Source organism: Cinclus cinclus, chromosome 20, assembly GCF_963662255.1.
Source record: "Cinclus cinclus chromosome 20, bCinCin1.1, whole genome shotgun sequence".
NCBI lineage: Eukaryota > Metazoa > Chordata > Aves > Passeriformes > Cinclidae > Cinclus > Cinclus cinclus.
The window spans coordinates 9,753,498-9,774,475 of record NC_085065.1 but is presented as its reverse complement, the minus strand read 5'-3'; the positions used below and the strand labels follow the sequence as shown (position 1 = coordinate 9,774,475).

The following is a 20,978-nucleotide window of genomic DNA, read 5'->3' as shown; positions in this document are numbered from 1 at the left end:
GAAGTTAATGGCTGAGATGATGTGTTGTAGCTTGTGGAAGAGGCTGGGGGGGATGGTGGCAGGGAAAAAAGCATTCACAGAGTCCTGAGTTCACCTGGAAATTTACACTCACAGCACCCGAGTTTCATTCACTGAAGCCAAGTTACATGCACAGGACCTAAGTTTTCCTCTCATATGTGGAATGTTCTGTCTCAGTAAGGCAGAAATTTGGTACTGGGTTAATCCTCTGCTTTATCTTCACATGCTTTCATGTCTGAGGGGTCTTTCTTCACCAGAGTTGTGAAAAAGCCACGTTCTGTTGGAGACAAGTGAAGAATTTGGTTTAAATTATTGAAACCTGACAGCTGTAAACAACAGCAAGGTGAGCAGTCAATCTTTGCATCATAGTGAAACTGTTGGAAGAAATACACTTTTATTTTCTGTCTTAATGAAGCTGAGCTACATGCATCAGAAGCCAAATGTGAGATGTTTTCAGCTGTGCTTTTCTTTGCCTTACAAATGAAAATAAAACTTACAAGAAAAATTCTATGCAGGGAATATTGACAAAACAAATGTGAAACATTTCCTCTTGCTAACAAAGTTGGTAATGTCTGTTTATTTATTCTAAAAGCCTGTGTGCCTGTGAAGCTGTTCCTCCAGCATCAATTCCTCCCAGCAGCTCTCAGCTGCTTTTCAGCACTCTTGGTCCAAAGTGTTTTCCTGATCAGTATAAGGTGGGAATAATTCATCAGAGTAGGAGGGAATATTATAGGTTTTCAAACCTGCAGCAGTGTTCAGGCTTTTACCCCTAAAGAAAGTGCTGATCCAAGGATTTGTGAAATCACAGAATACTTTACATATGGCCTTTTCTTTTGGGCTAGTAATGTCTTTAAGTAACATCTTCTAGAACAGGGTAGGAATTAAAGCAGGGTTCTGACACAACCAAAAGAAAAATCTTACTGGGCATTCTCTCCTCAGGCCATTTTCTTCCAAAATACCCAATAAGTCAAATACCCAATAATTTCAATAACCACTCAAGTAGGGCTTGAAGGTGAATTATGACATTGTCCCCCACACTCAAGCAGCTGTAATTCTCCCAGTAGGAGCTGGTTCACGAGCAGCCTGGCTCATACCTTTAAAACAGGCAGGGAGGGTGAAGTTGCCATCCACACATGCCACATCTACAGTGTAGGCACAGGATTTTTCCTTGTTCTTGCAGAAGAAGGATACAGTTTCCCCATGCAGAATGCCATCCTTCAGGTCGTTCTGAACTCTCTTCTTCTCACCGTTGTACATTACTACAGCTTTCTTAACTGGTATTTTACATGGTGCTGGAAAGAAATCCAGTTATAAGGAACAGGTTTGAACAGGGGGTAGATTAGATCTCATCAGAATTCTGTATAGGTGATATCTGGGAATGAAAATGTGTCCTACATATTGACAGAACTGCTGGTATTAAAATGCTGAAGAAGTTCAGACCCTGAAGCATAGAGTCAAAAGTTTCCAGTGAAAATCCAGCCTCAGTGTAATTTCTGATGACGTAAAATAGGAAGAGGAGAGGAAATGCTCAGACAGAATAAAGTTACACGGCTGGTTATTGAAGTCAATCCAGACACATCATGTCATACAACATCCAGTGTTGGCAGTGGGCTTAGATAATCAGGGCCTTGCAATTCTTTTTCTGGCTTCCTTTTGAGCACAGCTCTGGCACAAAGGAGTGACAGCTCAACAGTCAGAGCAGTTCTGGCGGAAGAGTTGGGTTTGATTGGTGGTTCCTGAGGGATGGGGTGTGCTCACCTCTGCAGGCTGGCTTTGTGGACCAGTTCCCAGTGTTCTCACAGCGGGAATGCTTGGATCCCTCCATCACGTAGCCGGGCTGGCAGCCAAAGCTGACGCTTTCGTTGTAGTGGTACGTCCTGCGCACTGCAAACTCGATGAACCCGTTCTCTATTCCTATCGGAGTGGGGCAGGTGACAACTGGGGGACAAAACCAAACCCAAAGCTTTATCAGTGTCACAGGTCAAAAAGACAACTATGAACCTGAAAAACGTATAAAAATTTTCGTGGTGGTTCATTGCAGCCTCTTTCCCAGAAAAACACAGCCAGGGGAAAGACAGCTTAAAAACCACAACAAATAAATAAACATTACTTGTTTTAAATAGACATCTATTGCAATCTGTGGTTGTAACATGACTTAAACGTGGTGTAATTTAACTAAAAGCAGGGAGGTTTTTAGGACTGAGGGTAAGGTTGGCTATTTCTTAGGTGAATCTGAGCACTTAGAATCAAATATTGGCTGCACACTGGAGGCCATGCTCAGGTTCCCCACTGTGCACCATGTTTAGCAGGGCTTGTTTATATAACCCTTGCACCTGCAGCAAATATTTTATCAATGATAAATGATTGCAGAATTCAGCTGCAGAATAATTGTGCTGTATGTTTGCAATTACAGTTGTGAAAATAATTTAAATGTTGTTCGTTTTGGTTTGTATACGCGATTCTCAGGAATATTTTTTGGTGTGGATAGAAGTAAGTTACTCACCCTTGCACACAGGAATGCTGCTCCAGTTGCCATTGGCCATGCAGGTGGCTGTCTCATTCCCAATCAGGGCGAGAGGAGGGACACATTCAAACAGGATTGTGTCCAGGAAATGAGAGACATTTCCAGGATGTAGGCGACGGTAAGAGAGAACCCCAAATTCCGGAAGCGAGGGAGGTGCACAAGTCACCGCTACAAAAGCACAGCATTCAGAAAATGAAGGCTTAAACATCAAATAATTGTGGAATCATTCGAGCAATGTTCTTATGACTAAATGAACCCACATGGAATCATAGTTGGCAAAACATAATTTAAATTGAAAGTGTCAGGGGCCTCAGAGTAAGGAATTCATGAGTTTTGCTGGATTTTTCACGCAATACTACTGCTTTTCAGTCAAGTGTTTTTGCAGGATAGGTTATAGCAAAACCCTGCATAAGTACAAAGGCATGACAATATCCTCTTTTTATACACAGGGAGGAGGAATTTGAGTGGATAAGCATCTTACCTCCAGCTGTAAATAGCATCCCTGATCCTGACCTTTTGTTCAGACCTTTAAACTGTATTTCTCTAAAACCCACAGATATAAAACCAAATATGCAGCATTCTGCTTGATTTTTCCTAACCAGCCTTTGCATAGTGCCAGAGGAGACTTCTGAATAAGAGTAATATAATTCTGAGCAATGCAAAGGAAGATTTATGGAATAGGAATAAGGGTAGAATAGTTCTTTTTTTATTGAAACACGTACGTTGACACTGTGGAAGAGTTCCAGTCCACTTTCCATCTGACATGCACTGGCTTGTTCTTGACCCAACGAGGTTGTAGCTGGAAACAAAAAGAGCTGGTTATCAGAACAGGGAGATCCATCAAAGATCTGTCATTTCTCATAAACAGATTAAGAATCCAGCTCTGAAATCCTTCTGTAGTTTAACTATTCCTGACCTCGATGGAAGTTTAAAACCAGATCTGAAAAACTGTTGCTATCCAAATATTGCAAAGGCTTGATACAACAAGTTGTTTTGTTGTTTCAACTTTATATTTTGTTTTACATCTTAATTGCTACAACTGATTAATACTATGGACGTATGTAAATAGAAAATATTGATCTGTGAATGCTAATGCAAATGTTATGGTTTCTTGAGAGGAGTTCCCAGTTAATTATGGCAATTAGGATCAAATACTGGAAAGAACTCAGTGTTCTTAAGAACTAAAGTCACTGAGGTGCATTACTACATTTTAATCCCAGACATTTCAATTCCCAAATGCACGTTACATGCTTCTCTCCCATCCTCTGTATTCACACTGTTAACATCTACTCTGAGTTTTAAGGGAAGTATTCATCATATGTCTGGCATTTCCATATCATACATCTGAAAACCAGTATATTAGAATTAACAAAATCAAATCAAGTCCCATTGCTGCACTTGGTGTCATAGTTAAATCTATTTATTCCTTATCTTGCTCCTCTTTTACAGAAGGTTGTTGAGGCTGTTGACATTTTTCAGTGAGCTCTAGGCTGTGTCTCACCTGTGACCTTCCAGGTAAGCCCTCTTTAAACATTAGTTACCCAAGTACAATTAAATACCTGCTACTATCAAATTTACCAGAAGTATTTTTTTAAATGCATCCTGTTTCCTAAAGGGAATGAGTAGCCTTGAGGAAAAGTGCAATTACTGCAGGTGAGTTAGGATTAACCTCGTGTTTTCATTTACTGAGCTTGGAAAGGCATAGAAACACAATTTCCAGTCTTCAGAGTCCAGCAGCCTAACTTTGATGGAGATTATCTACTCTCTGCTGAAGGATTTCATCTCATGATGTAATAAGAGGATTTGAAAAGCAGGGGAAAGCAGTCCAGAATAATTTTTTTTGCAGAAAATCTCTGCTATTTTGGTGGTTTCTGTATTTGTAAGACTTTTCTTTGGAGTAGCAAAGCTCCGTAATGTTACAGCCAAGACTGAAGCCAGAGGTGGATCACCAGACAGGCTTTTTTATGATTTCTGAAATGTAGATGAGTTTTTATGTGCAGTTTTCAATGTTCTCTGTCTTGCAGTATGGCACTGGGTGATACGACAATGTGATCTATGTTTATTCAGCAGCATGAGGAAGGGAGCACTTACCCTGGATCACATGAAAAAGTTACAGTACTCTGGTACTGTAACTCTTCAAAATCCATTTTCCCATTCTTCAGGGGTGGAGGAGGGGGGCATCTCTTTGCTGTTTATTCAATATTAAAAAAGGATCATATTATTTCATGAGGCATGACATAAAAATTTCATTATAGTAGGAACGAGTAGATCATAAAGGTTCATCCTGGTGTCTTTCACATTTCTTCACTCCCATGTACTACATTCCCCAAGTCTGGCTGTTCTACTTTTCTATCAAAATACAGGTTTTTGTGATTAAATATTTTTAACACTCAATTGCCTGAGAGATGTAAGTTCTCTGCAATGAAATGATGACAGTGCCTCTGAGGGATGCAATAAATGCAGGGGTTATCAAGGAGCACATGTTGTTAGAGAGTGAGCACTGCTGGGCTGGGCCAGATGAAGGTTCACCCTGCCCAGCTCCAATCTCCATCCCCACCCAGGAGCAGGGGCTGAAGGGCAGGTGTGGGACACAGATCCTTTCTGTCACCACCCCTGTTCCACACCGTGCTGCCAACCAACAAGTGAGGGAAGAACCGCTGGACAGAGATCTGCTTAAATCCATCCGATTTCTCCCGCGGGATGGGAATTTCAGAAAAACTCCCTGTTCAGATGAGCAGCTGCAGGAGCACGAGCTGCTGTGGGTACTCACGGAGGCAGAGCAGGGTGTTGAAGGCCCATTTGCCTGTCGGGAGGCAGGTGTACTTCCTCTGCCCATTGTTGGGCATGAACCCGGGCCGGCAGGTGTACTCCACTTCCTCACCCACTTCATACACCTTTTTGTCTATGTTAAGTGTGGCAAACAGCACTTCTGGTGGCCTGGGACAGACTGGAGGAAAGGAATTGACAAGAAATTGGGTAGAAAAATTGGAGTTGTTTTTATTTCTCAGCTTGAAGCAGAGGATTCTCTGTAGTTATGAGTTATAGTATCTCCCTGCCCTGAGCTGTCCTGTTGTCTTCCTGAGGCAGCTGTTGGCTGCCATGAGTAGTATCCAGCAAAAAAATGTGTTCTTCTTCTCCTCAGCAGCTCTACCAGTGGTCCCAGTTAGATTTTGTGCCACTTTTTAAACTAAAATTTACTGTTTGCTTCAAAATAGATGTATGAAGGTGGTGCACAAAGTGAGTCAGTTACAGTAAATTACCTTGGACAAAACAAGGTGAGAAGGACTTAGAAGAAAACAAACACCTTTCATTTTTTAATCCAAATGAGTTTGGTGGGGGTAATCCTGAAATCAGGTATTTTTTTCTTGTAATTAAATTACTTTTTTTTTTTTCAATTTTTCTGTTCACTGGGGTAGACCCTCTGTTCCATGAGCCAGCTCTGCTTTCCAAACAGCTTTAACACGGTGACAGCAGGAACAACTCATCAGCCAGAGGGTGAGAACAGGAGAGAACAGCGAGGGAGGAACGGAGGGTGCAGCCTGAGCTCCTGCTGAGGACATGGAAAGAGGCTCCTGCTGGCATCGAGGGGAGAGCACAGAGGGACACAGAGCTCAGGATGGAGAAATAAATGGCAAACACAGGGAGAGGGGACATGAGACAGCACCCAGAGCCCTTGGTTTGGGGGAAAGGAGGAGAAAAGTGAGGCAGGAGCTGTATGGAGGGGTGAGCAGGGATGGAGGAGGTTAATTCCTGGCACACACAGCTCCCTCCTGGCACCCAAGCAGCCTGGATGCCACAACATCTGTCAGCATTTCTTCTGCTTTCCTTCATTTTGTGCTTTTGTACACAGCCACTCACCTCACCACAGGAAGAGACAGAGGAAAGAAGAGAAAGTGAAAAAGGAAGAAAAGCTTTCAGAGAAAAACCCTGTTCAAAGCACTTGACCAGGATTATCTAGAGGCTTTAAAACCCCGTTGTTTTCTCCAGTTTCCCCCATTCCCAGCTCAGGATGGGGTGGTCATTAGCAAGTGGAAGACACTCACCTTTGGACGCGAGAGCGCAGTGGCTCAGAGCCACAAGGCACCCGAGCAGTGCCAGGGGCTGCATCCCTGCCAGTCCCTGATGTCCAAGTGCCCCCCAGGCCAGGGCTCTGCCCTTAAAAACCCACAAAAAGATGGTTACATATTAACTCTTTGTGTTCATTCCCATCCCAGTAAACAGAAGATAAAAGCTTCCTTGTGTTGCTGCTAATAAAGGCTGAAACAAGCATCACATGTCGCATTTGGGGCATAATGCAGGAATTCAGATGGCAATTTCTGCTCCACACAGGCTCCTCTCTGGTTGTTTCTGCAGAGCATCTCCTGTTGGGACCGATGGTGTTGGGGAAAACAGTATTCTCAGCAACTGTAGAGGATGAGGCTATTTGGAATGCAAAATTGGCTTGAATAATAGAACTGTCGCTCCAAGGCTCATGTTTTTCACTGCAGGGTGGACATTTCTGTGTACCAAAGAGTCCTGATAGTTACAGCAAGACCATTTCAAGGCAAAATGATCTGTTTTGGAGTGGCATTAGTATTGTAATGTGCCCCCAGTGATGTACCAATCTCATGCCAGTTTACCCAGATGATGATCTGGCCTGAAACGTGGGGCTTCAGGGCCCTGTTAGATCTGATTCCTGTTGTCTTCCAATTACCAGCTAACCAAAGGCAGCAGAGGCAGTGCCCAGTGCCAGCACTGCAGGAAGGCTGAAATGATGATTCCTGTTCTTATTTGTGACAAGGGGGTCATAAATCAGATTTTTGGGTGGCATAAAGCCTTTTTTGTGGCTCTGCAAGTTCGAAGCATCAAGTCAGAACTCGACAGGTATCAGCTGAGGTTCTGATCACTGCAGTTCTCCTAATTTAGCAGATTTTAACTGCAGAAGCATCTGAAGAGCAACCAAAATAACATTTGTGTAATCATTGTTCCACAGTTTGGTGTTTCTAATCTAAGTATCCTCCTCCCCTGCTGACTCACAGCCTGTGAGGGGGAGTGAGGGACATTTGAAGCTCTGAGATAAGTTGGGTTATGTCAAGCTCTTTCTGCTGGGATCTCCAATAGTTTGTTTATTTTTGTTTTATGAAATTCCTCTGTTTGTATTTGAAACATGATTTTTAGCCGTAACATTAAACAATTGGGAACATGCTATTCTTCTCAGAAAAAAAACGCTGTGAATGTCCTGCTCAGAGTATTTACCAAATACACAGTGCCGAAGGGCAAAGTACCACTGCTAAACCAACAGAAAGAGATTGACTTCATTTTCTGTATTTACATCTGATTATTTTTCCATTTGTCGCAGCCTGCTTTTTCCTCCTCTCTTTCAGAAGTAGCTCTTCCCTTCAAGGCACGCTGCTTTAATGAACTTTATGGCCTTTGCCTTAAATCCTCCCTTAGATGTGCCCGATATTTGGATTTTACCCTTCTCTGTGTTTGAAGCACCGGGAACGGATGGGAACAATTTGGGGCATTTCCCCCCGCGTGCAGCAGGGGGCGCAGCGCGCTCTGCCTTGGACGGGAAATTTCAAAGTTTTCTGTACCAAAAAAAAAAAAAATAAATAAAACGGGGGAGAAAACAAAGAGTTAAATTACCTGCACGTTCATTTCACAAGGATTTTGTGTGCGAAAACTTCACCGCTCTTAAAACTGAGACTTAAAACTGTGTGCGAAAGGGACAGGGGAATGAATATTTATGTATATAAGCGCATAGTAACTGCCAATGTTGTGGTTCTTCTTGAAAATTTATTCTCTGCAATAAGAAACATCTGAAAGTATGTTACAAATAACGGTGCATGTTCCAGAAGCTGAAGAAGGACACTGGGTTAATCACGAGACTGGAGCCCCTCTGCTCTGGGGGTAGGCTGAGAGAGCAGGGGGTGCTCACCTGTTGAAGAGAAGGATCTGGGGAGAGCTCAGAGCCCCTGCCAGGAACTGAAGGGGCTCCAGGAGAGCTGGACAGGGACTGGGGACAAAGCATGGAGGGACAGGACACAGGGAATGGCTCCCACTGCCAGAGGGCAGGGCTGGGTGGGATATTGGGCAGGAATTGTTCCCTGGGAGGGTGGGCAGGCCCTGGCACAGGGTGCCCAGAGCAGCTGTGGCTGTCCCTGGATCCCTGGCAGTGTCCAAGGCCAGGCTGGACAGGACTTGGAGCAACCTGGGACAGTGGAAGGGGTCCTTGCCATGGCAGGGGGTGGATGAGATGATGCTTAAGGTCCCTTCTAACCCAAACCATTCTGTGGTTCTGTGATTCCTTGATTCTATGATTGTATGAAAATGTGACTATTATTGTATGAATTCACCTTGGCACATCATGAGCAAAACCGACCCAGTTCTTGCTGTGATTGTGATTGTGTGCAATTATATACATCAGCTGACTTTCCATCAAATGCAGCCCACTCGTTTCACATGTGAACTATTTAATATCACAGCTCCTGCAAACCAAAGAATGAAGCAGAATTTTGTTTCATCAGAGACTGCATAAATACAGAGTGGAGTGGTGGTCTCTACCCAGAAAATACCATATCCTGAGGAAAGAAATGGCAGCTGCAAGCAGAGAAAGAAGTGCAGGAACACTCGGAGGGGATATCAGGCAGCATGATGTGAGCCAGATCAGTGTCCCAGCTGTCTCATTGTTACCTGGGGTTGTGCTAACACAGCCTGAAGGGACAACATGCAGGAGGATGTGAACAAACTGCCCTTGTACAAGTGGTGCTGCCCAGCTAAAATGTGAAGGGCAGCAAAGCAGAGATCAAGAGTGAATGTTTGAAAAGGCAGCAATTAAATTATGGAGACTGGCATTGCTGGTTGATCAGAGGGGTTTCTGCAAGGAACAGGAGAGAGGAAGAGGATAAGCCAGAAAAGGCCTTGAAAGTGAAGGTAAAAACAAAAAAAGAAGGAAGAAAAATAGAGAAAAATAAAAGAAAACTGATGATGAAAGCAATCTGTGCAGCAGCATTGTTCATTGACACCTGGAGTTGTCAGGACAGTAGGAAAAGACATTATAATAATTGGGACAGGAGATAATAAGATAAGCAAAGGCTTCCAGAATTGGTCTCTCCTGGCGTTGTTACACAGGAAGTTTTCAAGAGCCAGGCAGACTGAAGGTCAGTGAGGTAACAGATCCCAGCTAATGAGCCAGACCTTGTGTCCTCCTTCTAACCTCTTGTTCTGCTTCTCTGGTCGATGCTGTCATTTTCCTGGTGCTGTGGGATGTGTCACTCTGCTGCTGCCACAGGCTGGCTGGGGGTCTGTCCTGCCAGACATGAGGGCTGGGTCTGCACTGCCCTCTGCTCTCAAGATTTTATGGCTTTTTTTCAACCACAAAATGCACCGCACAGGTCAAGATGCAGCAGTTTCTCAGACCAACAGGAGTGTGTTGACTGGGGACAGCTGAGGATGAGTATTTAGGAGAGGCCTGAGTGCAGCCATCCCTGTGTGCCAGCTCCTGCTTGCTGCAGATTTCCATCTGGCAGGAAAGCTGCCTTTAGGGCTGCAATGGGACCAGCAATCTCATCCTTCTCCTATAAGGATCAGATACTCAGATTCCAGCTCTTTTCCCACTGTTTCTTTTGTTCCACCTGTTGGTGACTGGGTTGTCACGTTCAGCCAGCCAAAAACCAGGATCCACTTGAAGTGTATTATTTTCCAGTGAAATATCATATTTATTTATTTATTTATAAAGTTAGTTATATTTTATATTACCTGGTCTAGTGGAAGGTGTCCCATGGAAGGGGATGGGTACAGGATGACCTTTAAGGTCCCTTCCAACCCAAACCATCCAATGATTCTCTGATGTTGGAGGTAAACATGCAGTAGCAGATACTGACCTGACAGAGTGTCTTGGTCACAGAAAAAGTAAACAGTGATTATATAATTCTTAAAAATATTATTTTCACTCAGTAGCAAACTTTAGGGGTAAATTGAATTCCTAGTTACCACTGATATTTCTGAGTTTTTTTTCTGAAGTTAGCAAAATAATTATGATTTTAGTCCTGGATCTTAAATCACTTTAAGCACCCACTGTGGCTATTAAAATCCCCATTCCTGTGTGAATCTGAGATGTCAGAGGGCTGGCACTAACAAGTGTTCCAGGTGACAGCAGGCCTGTATTCTCCTGCAGAGGCATGAAGGTGTTCCAGTTTTCACATACATTAAACTCACAGTGTACAAAACTGGAGAGCATTTTACAGCTCCTTCCTCCTCTCCGCCTTCTCATTTCCTGCACAGAAAACCCGGAGAATCTCTCTCACAGTTCTGCTGTGACCCAAATATTGTGAAACAGTCTGTTCCTCTGATAAATTTATCTATGTGCTGTCTAAAAAAACCTGTGTTCAATTTCTTCCTCAGGAATGTCTAATTATGAAGCCTCGGGGGCAAATTATTCTTTGTGAGAGTTTAAATCTGCAGGGAACAGATCTGCAAGGGACAACTTTTGAGATGCTGCTGTAAAAGCACAGCATGAAGGCACAGACTTTCTCTCCTCTTTTTTGGCTGGTCCCACCTTTTTGCTTCCCCTCAGTGCAGCCTGAGAGCCAGGATGCTCTCCACGCTCAAGCCAAACTGCTTCTCTTCTCCCAGCAAGCTTGCAACAAAGCTTTCAAGATTCTCTTCAGCATTATTCTTCCACTTTCTATAACGCCAAATGCCACAGATTTCCGTGACAGCAGCATCTGACCTATTTTTAAAAAAATATTATATATATATGTGTGTGTGTGTGTGTGTGTATCGCCTGTGGTTGTCATTTTTACAATCTGGAGAAAGGTCAGGCGTGGTCAGGATCTGCTGCAGGTTCTCCAAGGAGCACTCTGTGCTGCAGGAAAGCACTTTACACAGAGTACATCAAACTGTCATTATCATTTTCCCACCCTGAGCTCTGGCAGGGAATCCTGGCCAGGCTCACCCTGGCGTGACCCCGGGGGAGGATTTCTGTCCAGCCCTCCTCTGGCATGGTGCCATGGTGCTATCCGAGAGCCACCACCAGATTTATTTCCTGCCACCCTGTGGCTTTCCCAAGTGATGGATAAGAGGATCAGCCACGGAGAAGCTGTTTGGGATATTCATCCACGTTAAAACCTCCCGACAGGGCGTGTGTGGGATCCATGCCCTGTCAGAGACTTCAATCCATGGACAGCTCCAGCCCAGAGGTGCTGGGATCTGTAAAACCGCAGGGATCAGCTGGGAAATTCTCCCTGGGCACCAGCCCAGAGAGTTCCAGATGATTAAACCACCTTCTTTGTGACCCAGCTCCTGTGCAGTGTAATCAAAAAGTGGATACTGATCTCCATCATGGTCCAACCCAAACCCTTCCCACACCAGTCCAAGTCTTGTCGTTGGTTTCATTTGAGGCTTTTTAAAATGGGATTTTATCAGTGTTTTAATATGAGATTTGAATCAGTTTATATGCAATTAACAAAATTACAAGATTAAGGTTTTTTCCCAAAAAATTTTATTAATCTACACAAACAGTTGGCTGAGTTTTAGTCTTATGTATTTTTATTATATATAATATGTATTATAATATATAACATGGATTGTATCTTTTATATTATAACTTATAAAATAAAATATACTTTATATATTTTTATACATTTGTATCTCGTTCCTTATTTTTAAACATATATATGCTTGTATTCTTAGCAAGTTACTCTGAAGGGGGAGATTCCTCATTTCATTGTTGACTGACAAGCCTGAAAAATCTAAAAACACAGTCTCAGAACTGAAAGCTCCACGAAATGTTGGATCCAGAGGGAAGACCATTGATTTTACAAGCTGGTATTTAAGAGTGCTCTTGAATATTTAAACCCAAGTGGATGAGTTTAGAGCTAATGCTGGGGGTTTGTGGTGAGCTAAGAATTTTTCTAGAAAACGTCTTGCTGCTGCTGAAGCTTCTCCTCCAGCTCCAGGGTGAGGCTGTGCCCGATGCTCGTGGCATTATTCTGGGTCTGGATCCTGTTACAGATTTGTGCTGTACCACAAGGATGCTTCTTTTGTGCTGGGGACCATTAGGAACATCTCAATAAACTAATTTCCCTTTGTGCCAGCCTCTAATCTGCAGCAATAAATCCAGGGGGATGCTTTCCTAAAAGGAAGCAGATTTTGGAGGGGCTGGTATCAATAACTGGAATCAGATTTTCTGAAGGGCTCAATTCCTATTTGGACAAAGAAATAAACATGCTTTTTAAAGTGCTCATTTTATTAAAGTGCATTTTTGGTGTGTTGGCTTCTTCAGAAGATGCAGCTCTGTCTTGTGGTTTCCAGAAGGCTTTGACAATCTGGAAATCATTGACTCAGCTGCTTTGACAATCTCCACATGTGTGTGTATCTCTAAAAATTCAGATTCTGGTGGTGTAATCTGCACCATCAGCGAGCCAGGCTCTTCTTGGGTTTTGCATTTATTTTGTAATGTTCTGTAAAAATAACAAAAATAAACATCAGAGGTCATTTTTCCTTTATTCATTGCACATGGAGATTTTTTTGTTGCCCGGGAAGACAGAATGATGCTGCCAACATTTTGGCAATGGGAATGAAATAAAATTGCAATCGTTCCAGCATTGCCAGGACTGATATCAGTGACATTCTCATAAATTCAAGTTTTGAAAGGAGAAGATGTCCAGATGTTTTGGAAAGAACAGATCATGAGCACTTTACAAAGTGAAAATATTTATTAGAGAAGTTGAAAATGCACAGAAAGCACAAGTGTGTTTGCTGTGTATTTTGTTCCATTTTTTTTTTGTTGTTATTATTTCTAAGAAAAAAAATCTTATTTTTCTCCCTCATGTCATCTAATTATGTGGTCATTAATGATAAGGACATTTTTTTCCCATGGGTATCAGATTATAGTCAGGTTAAATAATATTATTCCTCTGTGAAAGTTGGTTCAACCACTGCTCAAAACCTTCTTAAACCAATCTGCCCAGCTCCTGTGTCACAGGCATGACATATCTGCAGTAAAATCCACTTGCTCTTTCACATGGAATGCCCTGAGTTGTCTTTCTTTTTTTTTTTCTTAACAGCATTATGGGTGAGATGTTTGATTTTTAAAATTACATTTTGTGGAGGAAAGCAATTTTAAATGCAATCTGAGTTGAAATCTGTAAATAATCTGTAAGTAATCAATAATTTTATTTACATCCAGGTAGAAATTTTGGGCTGTTGAGGTCACAATAGCTTGTGAACCTGAATAGCAGCATGAGACTGACTTAGGGTGACCTGAGGAGATGTTCCCTTGTTAGGATAAGTATTAGTCTGCTAATCTTACCAGTTTTTAATCCACAATACTGCTGTATTAAAAGACCAAAAACAGTTTCCATGGTCGTTAAAGGACTGTTTCTGCTTTTTTTCTTTTTTCCCTTTCTTAAATGAAAATTCTGGTGGGGAGTTGAATGGATGTTCAGTGCTGACAAAGAGAATCCTTCTTCTCCTTCTTTCCCTGTGGCACCAAGGTTTTCCACACTTCATTTTTCACCATTCTGAGCTTTGGAAATGTTTTTTTTTTTTTTTAAATTAATGTTAGCTTGTTTTGTGCGTCAGTGTTGTCACTTCTCAGTCCTTCTAAATTAAACAAATGTTTTAAAGCTGTGTTTGTCCAGCCAAACTCTTGTCATTTCAATTATTAGTGTTTCCAGGAGTGTAAACACTTGTGCAGAGCACAGACGGACGTGGTATAATTGGAAATCTTACCATTGGAAATGACATTCTGCTTTCCCTGCGTCAACATGTCATAATAGAATGGTGGCACAGGAGAAGAAGTAAATATCCTGGGTAATCTTGCTGATACAATTCTGGTTTTCTCTTACATTTATTCTCTGGTATAAACAAAATGCAACATGAAAGGTACTATTTCTTGTGTCTTTGATAAATGCTGTCAGAAATAATGAGCTGAAGTATGATATACATAATAACTGTTTGCAATTCATCTTCACAAGGCAAAATTCTACTCTTGCAAAATAATCATCCCTTTCAATTGAAGATTTGTAGGAATATGGTAAATAAAACAGCCCACACCTTTCTGTTCACTTTGAAATGGTGGGAAATTTTACTTTGACTTCAGTGCCAGTGAAGACAAAGAACAGCCTCAAGCAGGGAAAGTTGAGGTTGGACATCAGGAAACAATTCTTTATGGAAAGGATGGTTAGGAATTGGAGGGGGCTGCAAGGGGAGGTTTGGAGTCCCCATCCCTGGAGGTGTCCCAGGAATGCCTGGACGTGGCACTCAGTGCTCTGGGTTGGGAGCAAGGTGAGGATCTGTCCCAGGTTGGACTCGATGGTCTTGGAGGCTTTTCCAGCCTCAGTGACTCTGGAGTTCCCTGATCCTGTGTTCATCCCCCTAAACAAACGGTGTCGTCCTGCTCTGCCAGGAGCTCTCTGCTGCTTCACACACTGGGGCTCTGGAGCTGATGTGTCCCAGCAATGCAGCAGTACAACGTCATTTACTCTTTGTAGCAGTTTAACATCAGAAAAGCCCTTTGGAGATTCCCAGAGATTGTCCCAAGGAGGTTTCAGGACAGTGACATATTCTGCTTGTCAAAGTGTCAAAGCCTCACCTCTAGACATTCCTACAGAGGGCCCTGACCTGCAAACTTAAACCCTCCACGTACAGCTTACACTCTAATACAAAAACTGGGTGAAAAATAGGGTTTTGAGAGTAATTTTTGTCAGCTGGCAGTGATAGAGTAATTTTTTTTTTTTAATTAAAGAAAAAAGGAAGGCTCTAGAGATGATGATGGGGGTGGTGGCTCAGGCAGGAACCCACCCAGTGCTTTGTCTCTGGCAGGTGCTGACTTGAGGAGAAGTGAGCAAGCATGATACTTCCTCCAGAGAATCTCTCCCTTTCTGACCATTTTCCATTCAGGGAACTTTCTGAGACAACCATGGGCTGTGTTTGGCCTGTGACATCCAATTTCTGTTTGTCCCAGGCCACCCCACTGCCCCGAGCCCACCCTGCACCCGTTCTGGTCCCACTTGTTTGGTTCTTCTGGGCAAGCAATTCCAGGGGTCAGCTGGCCCTGGCTAACACACTTTTGTTCCTTACAAACCTGTGCCCTGTGTTTCTCTAAATAAATCACAGAGGCTCCCTTGTTCAGCTGGTACAAGAGCAGTTTGTTTTTTCCACATGGTTTGAGCACTTTGTTTGTATTTCATAGTCTCAGCTTTTCTGCCTTTTTTGTGCACACAGTTGAAGACTTAAAGTTTGCCTACACAAGAGAATTGTTCTGATGCACTCAAAAGAGTGTGAATTCCTTTTTGGAAGAGATATTCAAACTTTTTCCAGAATGATTGCTGGTGGGAAGGACAAAATCAGCAAAACAACGATGACAGTAAACACTCCAGCTGAGGCAGAAATTTTTGTTTGTACAATCTGAAAAGTGACAAAATCCAGGAAACATCCCAAAGGACTCCCATCACTTCAGTGCATCAAGCAGTGAATTCAAGCATCAAGCTCTGATTCAGCTCTATAACTAGGAGAGATTTTACCATGCTCCTCACACTCCTGAGATATGAGAAAAGAAAGCAATGGGTTGTCACTCAGTAATCTGATAACTCTGATATAAAAGGAACTATTTTACACCCAATGTTCTGTATATGATCAGCCATTTATTTTCAATTCTATGGAGAGCTGCTGTGAGGATAATGCACAAGCTATCTGCATGAGGAATGGGTTTTGCAAGGCTTTCAAGGAAACTCAAGTTGAAATAATTGCATAATTTATCTGTCACCGTGGGAAGGAGGAATTTCCTGATTAGGACATATCGATGGACTGCAACTTCATCCCTGGGAAATTATTCATTATTGTAAGATACCATTTTTCTTTTCCCGAAAACTTTTTCAAAAATAATCTTTCTGTGACATTTCATCTCTTGTAGGACTTTTTTTTCCCTGCTGAACTTAGTGGGTTTTTTTTTTTTTTGACTGTGTTTTAATGGCTATGTAAACAAGCTGTCTGTCACATGGAATAATTGAATAATAAAACATGTCTCATGACCCAGGACTTTCTAACCTGCTCTCTGAGGATCTTTGAGGAGAAAAGGTCAGAAAGAGGGACCAGTGTAGCTACAGAGACAGGGATAAAGTTGTAGACACACTAAATAAAGATGCAAAAAGACACAGAAAAATGTGTGACCTCTCAATGCTGGGAGAAAATTTTTTCCATCTCCCCACCACAGGGATAAAAGACAGCCAGCTTCTTACAGAAATGTGCCTATTTATGTTATCACAGCCTACCTTTTTTCTATTTGTTGGAAACATTTAAGGTATATTATTGCCAAATCAGGGGTAAGAACAATAAACAGTTTTTTTTTATTTTTGTGAAAGAATTTGTAGTAGGATCTGGAAAACCACACAACTGATCAAAACATGACAAACTTAAGAGTGGGAGCTTCAACACTAAACTCAATGGGTGATTTCAGACAGAGAGAGGAAAAAAGTTTACATTGCATGGAAAAAAAAATAAAAGGAAAGCCTGTTTTCTTAATTTATGCTATGAAGTCCATGGATTAGTGGAAACTTGTAACTGGTTTTGACCTAATTATGGCAAGCAATTATCCCACAATTGTTGCTGGTGGAGATGTCTCATGAGCTGGCTCTGTGGAAATTCTTTGGATGATGAGATTTAGTGAAGCAAATAATTTTTAGGGAGCAGTGTTTCAATGATCAGATCATCGTTCCTAAAAGGGCTTTGGAAAATAGACACTTATCCTCCTGACTCTCTAGAGAGGGAAGGGCTTGTGATTTGCTTTGCAATGTGAGGAGGAATTGGCTTGTGAACTTCCTTATAGGCCTCCAGCAGGAAGTGATTCCTGTTTGTTGAGTATTTCTCAGAAGCAGGAAATAATAAAACAGTCACAGTTGCCAAAACAGTTGATGGAGGTGTTCTCCTTGGCTCTCTTTGAATGGATCTGAGGCAGAACAGAGCCTGAATACATTTCCTTTTTTATTGCTTTTTGATTAAAAAGTGATGCAGACGGTGGATTGCTGTTCCAGAAGATGAGTAAAAGCAAAGACATTTCAGGAGAAACCTCTTTCAAAATGAACCCAGAGGCACTTACAGACCTAGGGTGGTTTCGATGAAAATATAAAGAACTTCTCAAGTTGTGCTTGTTACAGCAATAATCAAATTCTTTAGAGAAAAAAAGCCTCATAAATCATCCAATGGGAACTCCTATCAGGGACAGTCTCTAGGATATTATCCCAATAGCCACACAGGAGTAAATTTGCTATGAGAAGACCCTATAAATGGCACTTTGGAGTCAGGAGTTCTGAAGCTGCTGGCCAGGAGATTGAAAAAGCTGGTGCTCTGATTTAATGACCATGTATATGCCTGGACACAAACAGTGAAAATGCTGACTTCTCGTCCAGATGGCCTGAACCAGAAGCAAAATGCAAACACTCCCCCGGGCAGAAGAGCAAGTCATGAGCTGCTGGGGGAATGTGCTCACTCAGGAAGAGGTGGCAGACATCTTTCCTCCAGTTATTTGCAAAGTAGGGATGGGTTCCTGTTTCACCCACAGGACCTGAGTGCAGAGTAGGAAAAATGAGCATCCAGGCAATTAAAAACCTCCCAGCAGGAGAAACTGGTGTGACAACAGCACATCCCAAAAGTGTCTAGGAGTGGAATATCCCTTGCCCCTGTAGTATCACTGTAAGAGTGGCCTGGACATGGTGACAAAGCCTGGTATTGAAGGTAAATATAATCAAAGCACTGTGTAACTGCTGTGTATCCAAACTGCAGCAGTAAAAGGAGTTGTGTGTTAAACACAGTAGGGCAAGGATGAGTTTATAAGGATTTACCTGGTCATCTGGGCACACATAAGAGAGTTTTTCTTTGCCTAGTGTATCTAGTCACAATGTACAAATAATTGCTAGGTTTGAGATGAAATAGTGGCTTCACAGAGAGAGAAAGTAAAGCAATCCCAATGTGATCCTGTAGTACAGTGGTTGGTGCCATTTGGCTCTTCCCGGGGGCCTGACACGAGCCTGGTGCACTTGCCAATGTTTCAGTGAATGAATCTGGTCCAGAATCACTGGCAGGAAAGAAACTGGAATCCAAAATGATTCAGCAGGTCTGTGAGATTTTAAGGAACAACAAAATATGCAGATTGCCCCAAAACCGATGTAATCCAAAGTGTGTCCGCTTCAGGTTCCCCAGTTTTGGTGGCTGTGTTTGTGATACAGCGCAAAAGGAATGGAAAGAAACACATTTTACGTTTCTTGATAGAACCCTTAACGAGAGTACAAAACGTTTCTTGGTGCTCCTCGTGCTTTAGCATAAGCTGATTAAGGCAAGAAAAATCTATTCCCTCTGAAGAGGAAGAAGAGATTTGAAACATGTGCAGAATAGGTGGAGACCAAATTAAAAATCTTTATGTTTCATTGGATTTCAGATCAAATTTGGAAGTAGTTGCTCACAAAATAAAATCCATGAAGCAAGGGCATATGGCAACAGTTTCTAGGGCATCTGGTGTGATTCTCTAAGTTTAGAGAAAAGCGGGGCCATCCCTGTCGTTGGTTATTTGGTGAAATGCCACGGACATTCCAGTTCTGCCAACATTCCAGTTCTGCACCCAGAAACTGAGGCTTTTAAATTAAGATAGCATGTAGCAAGGTATTTCTGTTCTGTGGTAAGTGTCCATGCTCACTTTGCCCATTAGCAAATAAGACTTAATTTGAGTTAATTAGCTGACTTTAATTCTTGTGAAATAAAAGATCTTACACATGCTTACACAGACAGACAAGTGCATAGATATACTGGGGTAGAGCTTTCAATATGCATTTATATCCCATATGTGTAAATTTGTAACCACGGGAATAACATTTATTAAAAACAGTATGATTAATACTTGGTTTCCTTATGTATGTATTCTGGTTTTGTGTTAGCATAGTCATGATTTTTGAGTGTATTAATAAGAGAGGATGCCATGGACAGATGTTTCTATATCCAGGGATTTGGGAATATTTTGTGCGTAATGCAAGTAATATTAGAAGAAAGTGAACAAGTCTATTCTTTTAAGGAATTCTTGACATAAAACCAAGGTAAAATCTGTTGTGCGTGTGCTGAACGCCCTAATTAGTGAAAGAGACTCGGTGAATATTTCCTACACTTTTTGTTGAGGGTATTTGTATTGCAATAAGAAACAGTGCGGGAAATTTACATAGATAAATAAAGACGCACAGCCCCGTGCAGCGGGGCAGGACACCCTGCGGTCCTGTGCGATGCTCGGCTGTTCAGCGCGGTCCCTGACAGCGTTCTCGTGTCTGTGGCTGCGTTTGAGAGCGGCAGGAAGGGGAAAGGTGTGCGGAGGAGAGCGTATGGCTGCACTTCGTTTGTTGTGGTGCAGGAATAACGATCCTCGGGGCGGGGGCAGGAAGCGCGAGTGGCGAAGGCGGCAGCGGGGCGAGGGCTGCCCGGGGTTTGTGACCCGGGGGCGGCTGTGCCCTGGGGCATCTGCGCCGCTCCGGCTGAAGGGAGGCAGCGCTGGAAGCAGGGATGGAGGGCACGGTCCTGCTGCTGCCGGGCCGGGGACAGGGAGCTGGCAGGGAGGGAAGGTGTGCGTTTCCATGGGTGACACCGGGAAACTCGGTGCGTGTGAGTGAGCGTGTGAAGGGAGGCGGCTGCCGTGTGTGAGACTGTGTGAGGGGCTGCTGTGTCTGCGTGGGCATGGAGGGCTGAGAGGAGCCGGGGTGTGTGCAGCGCTGCGAGGGGAACCTCTGCGGGTGTGAGAGAAAGTGAGAGGGGACCTCCTGTGTGTGCGTGAGGGCATCTTCTGTCTGCGAGAAGGGAACATCTACGTGTGAGTGTGGGGGAGAAAGAGAGAGAGGGAAACTGAGAGGGGAGATTCTGTGTGTGTGTTTTAGGGGAACCTCTGAGCGTGCGCTTGTGGAGACAGCGAGGGGAGGTTTTGTGTGTGCGAGGGAAGCCTGTGGAGGTGAATGTGGGAGAGAGAGAGAAGGGAACCGGTGTGTGCGTGAGTGGAACCGGTGCGTTTTGGGGAGAGCCGGTGTGTGCGTCTGTGTGTCTGTGTGTGAGGGAGCCCCGCTGTACATGACGGTGTGTGCGGGAGCCCCGGTGTGCGTGTCTGTGTGTCTGTGTGTGCGGGAGCCCCGGTGCGTGGAGCTGGAGCTGACGAGGGCCAGGAGGTGCGGCCGTCCCGCCCCTCCATTCTCCCCCGGCTCTCCCCGGCGGGGGCGGCCCCGCGCCCGCCCCGCCCCGGCCGGGGGCTCGCTCGCTCAGCCGCGGGCGGAGCAGCCGGCGAGAGGGCTCGGGATCCTCCTCCGCTCCGACGTCAGGCTGGGAGCGGGAGGCAGCGCCCAGCGCCGCCGTTGCCAGAGACTCGGCGGCCGCCGGACGGGGCGGACGTCGGGGCGGCGACTCCCGGAGCGGCGGGGGGTGGGGAGGAGGCGCT

The 20,978-nt window shown here is 43.6% G+C and overlaps 1 protein-coding gene across 1 annotated transcript; it reads right to left on the bottom strand.

Annotated features, from left to right (window-relative positions):
- Positions 1-218: 218 nt before the first annotated feature.
- APOH (apolipoprotein H) lies at positions 219-6,649 on the bottom strand. Its single transcript, XM_062506576.1, has 8 exons — positions 6,586-6,649; positions 5,313-5,489; positions 4,634-4,730; positions 3,265-3,341; positions 2,522-2,710; positions 1,777-1,956; positions 1,113-1,310; positions 219-295 (listed from the first exon to the last, which is right to left on the bottom strand). Exons 1-8 carry the CDS (start codon positions 6,647-6,649, stop codon positions 219-221), a joined length of 1,059 nt encoding a protein of 352 aa, XP_062362560.1.
- Positions 6,650-20,978: the final 14,329 nt, after the last annotated feature.

Bases quoted from the DNA above. Each gene is read 5' to 3' on its own strand.
- APOH (XM_062506576.1), bottom strand. From the start codon at position 6,649: ATGCAGCCCCTGGCACTGCTCGGGTGCCTTGTGGCTCTGAGCCACTGC. The intron at 5,490-6,585 runs GTGAGTGTCTTC...CCTTTCCTCCAG, and splicing joins CTGCGCTCTCGCGTCCAAAG to TCTGTCCCAGGCCACCAGAA. The intron at 1,957-2,521 runs GTGAGTAACTTA...TTTGTCCCCCAG, and splicing joins CAGCATTCCTGTGTGCAAGG to TTGTCACCTGCCCCACTCCG.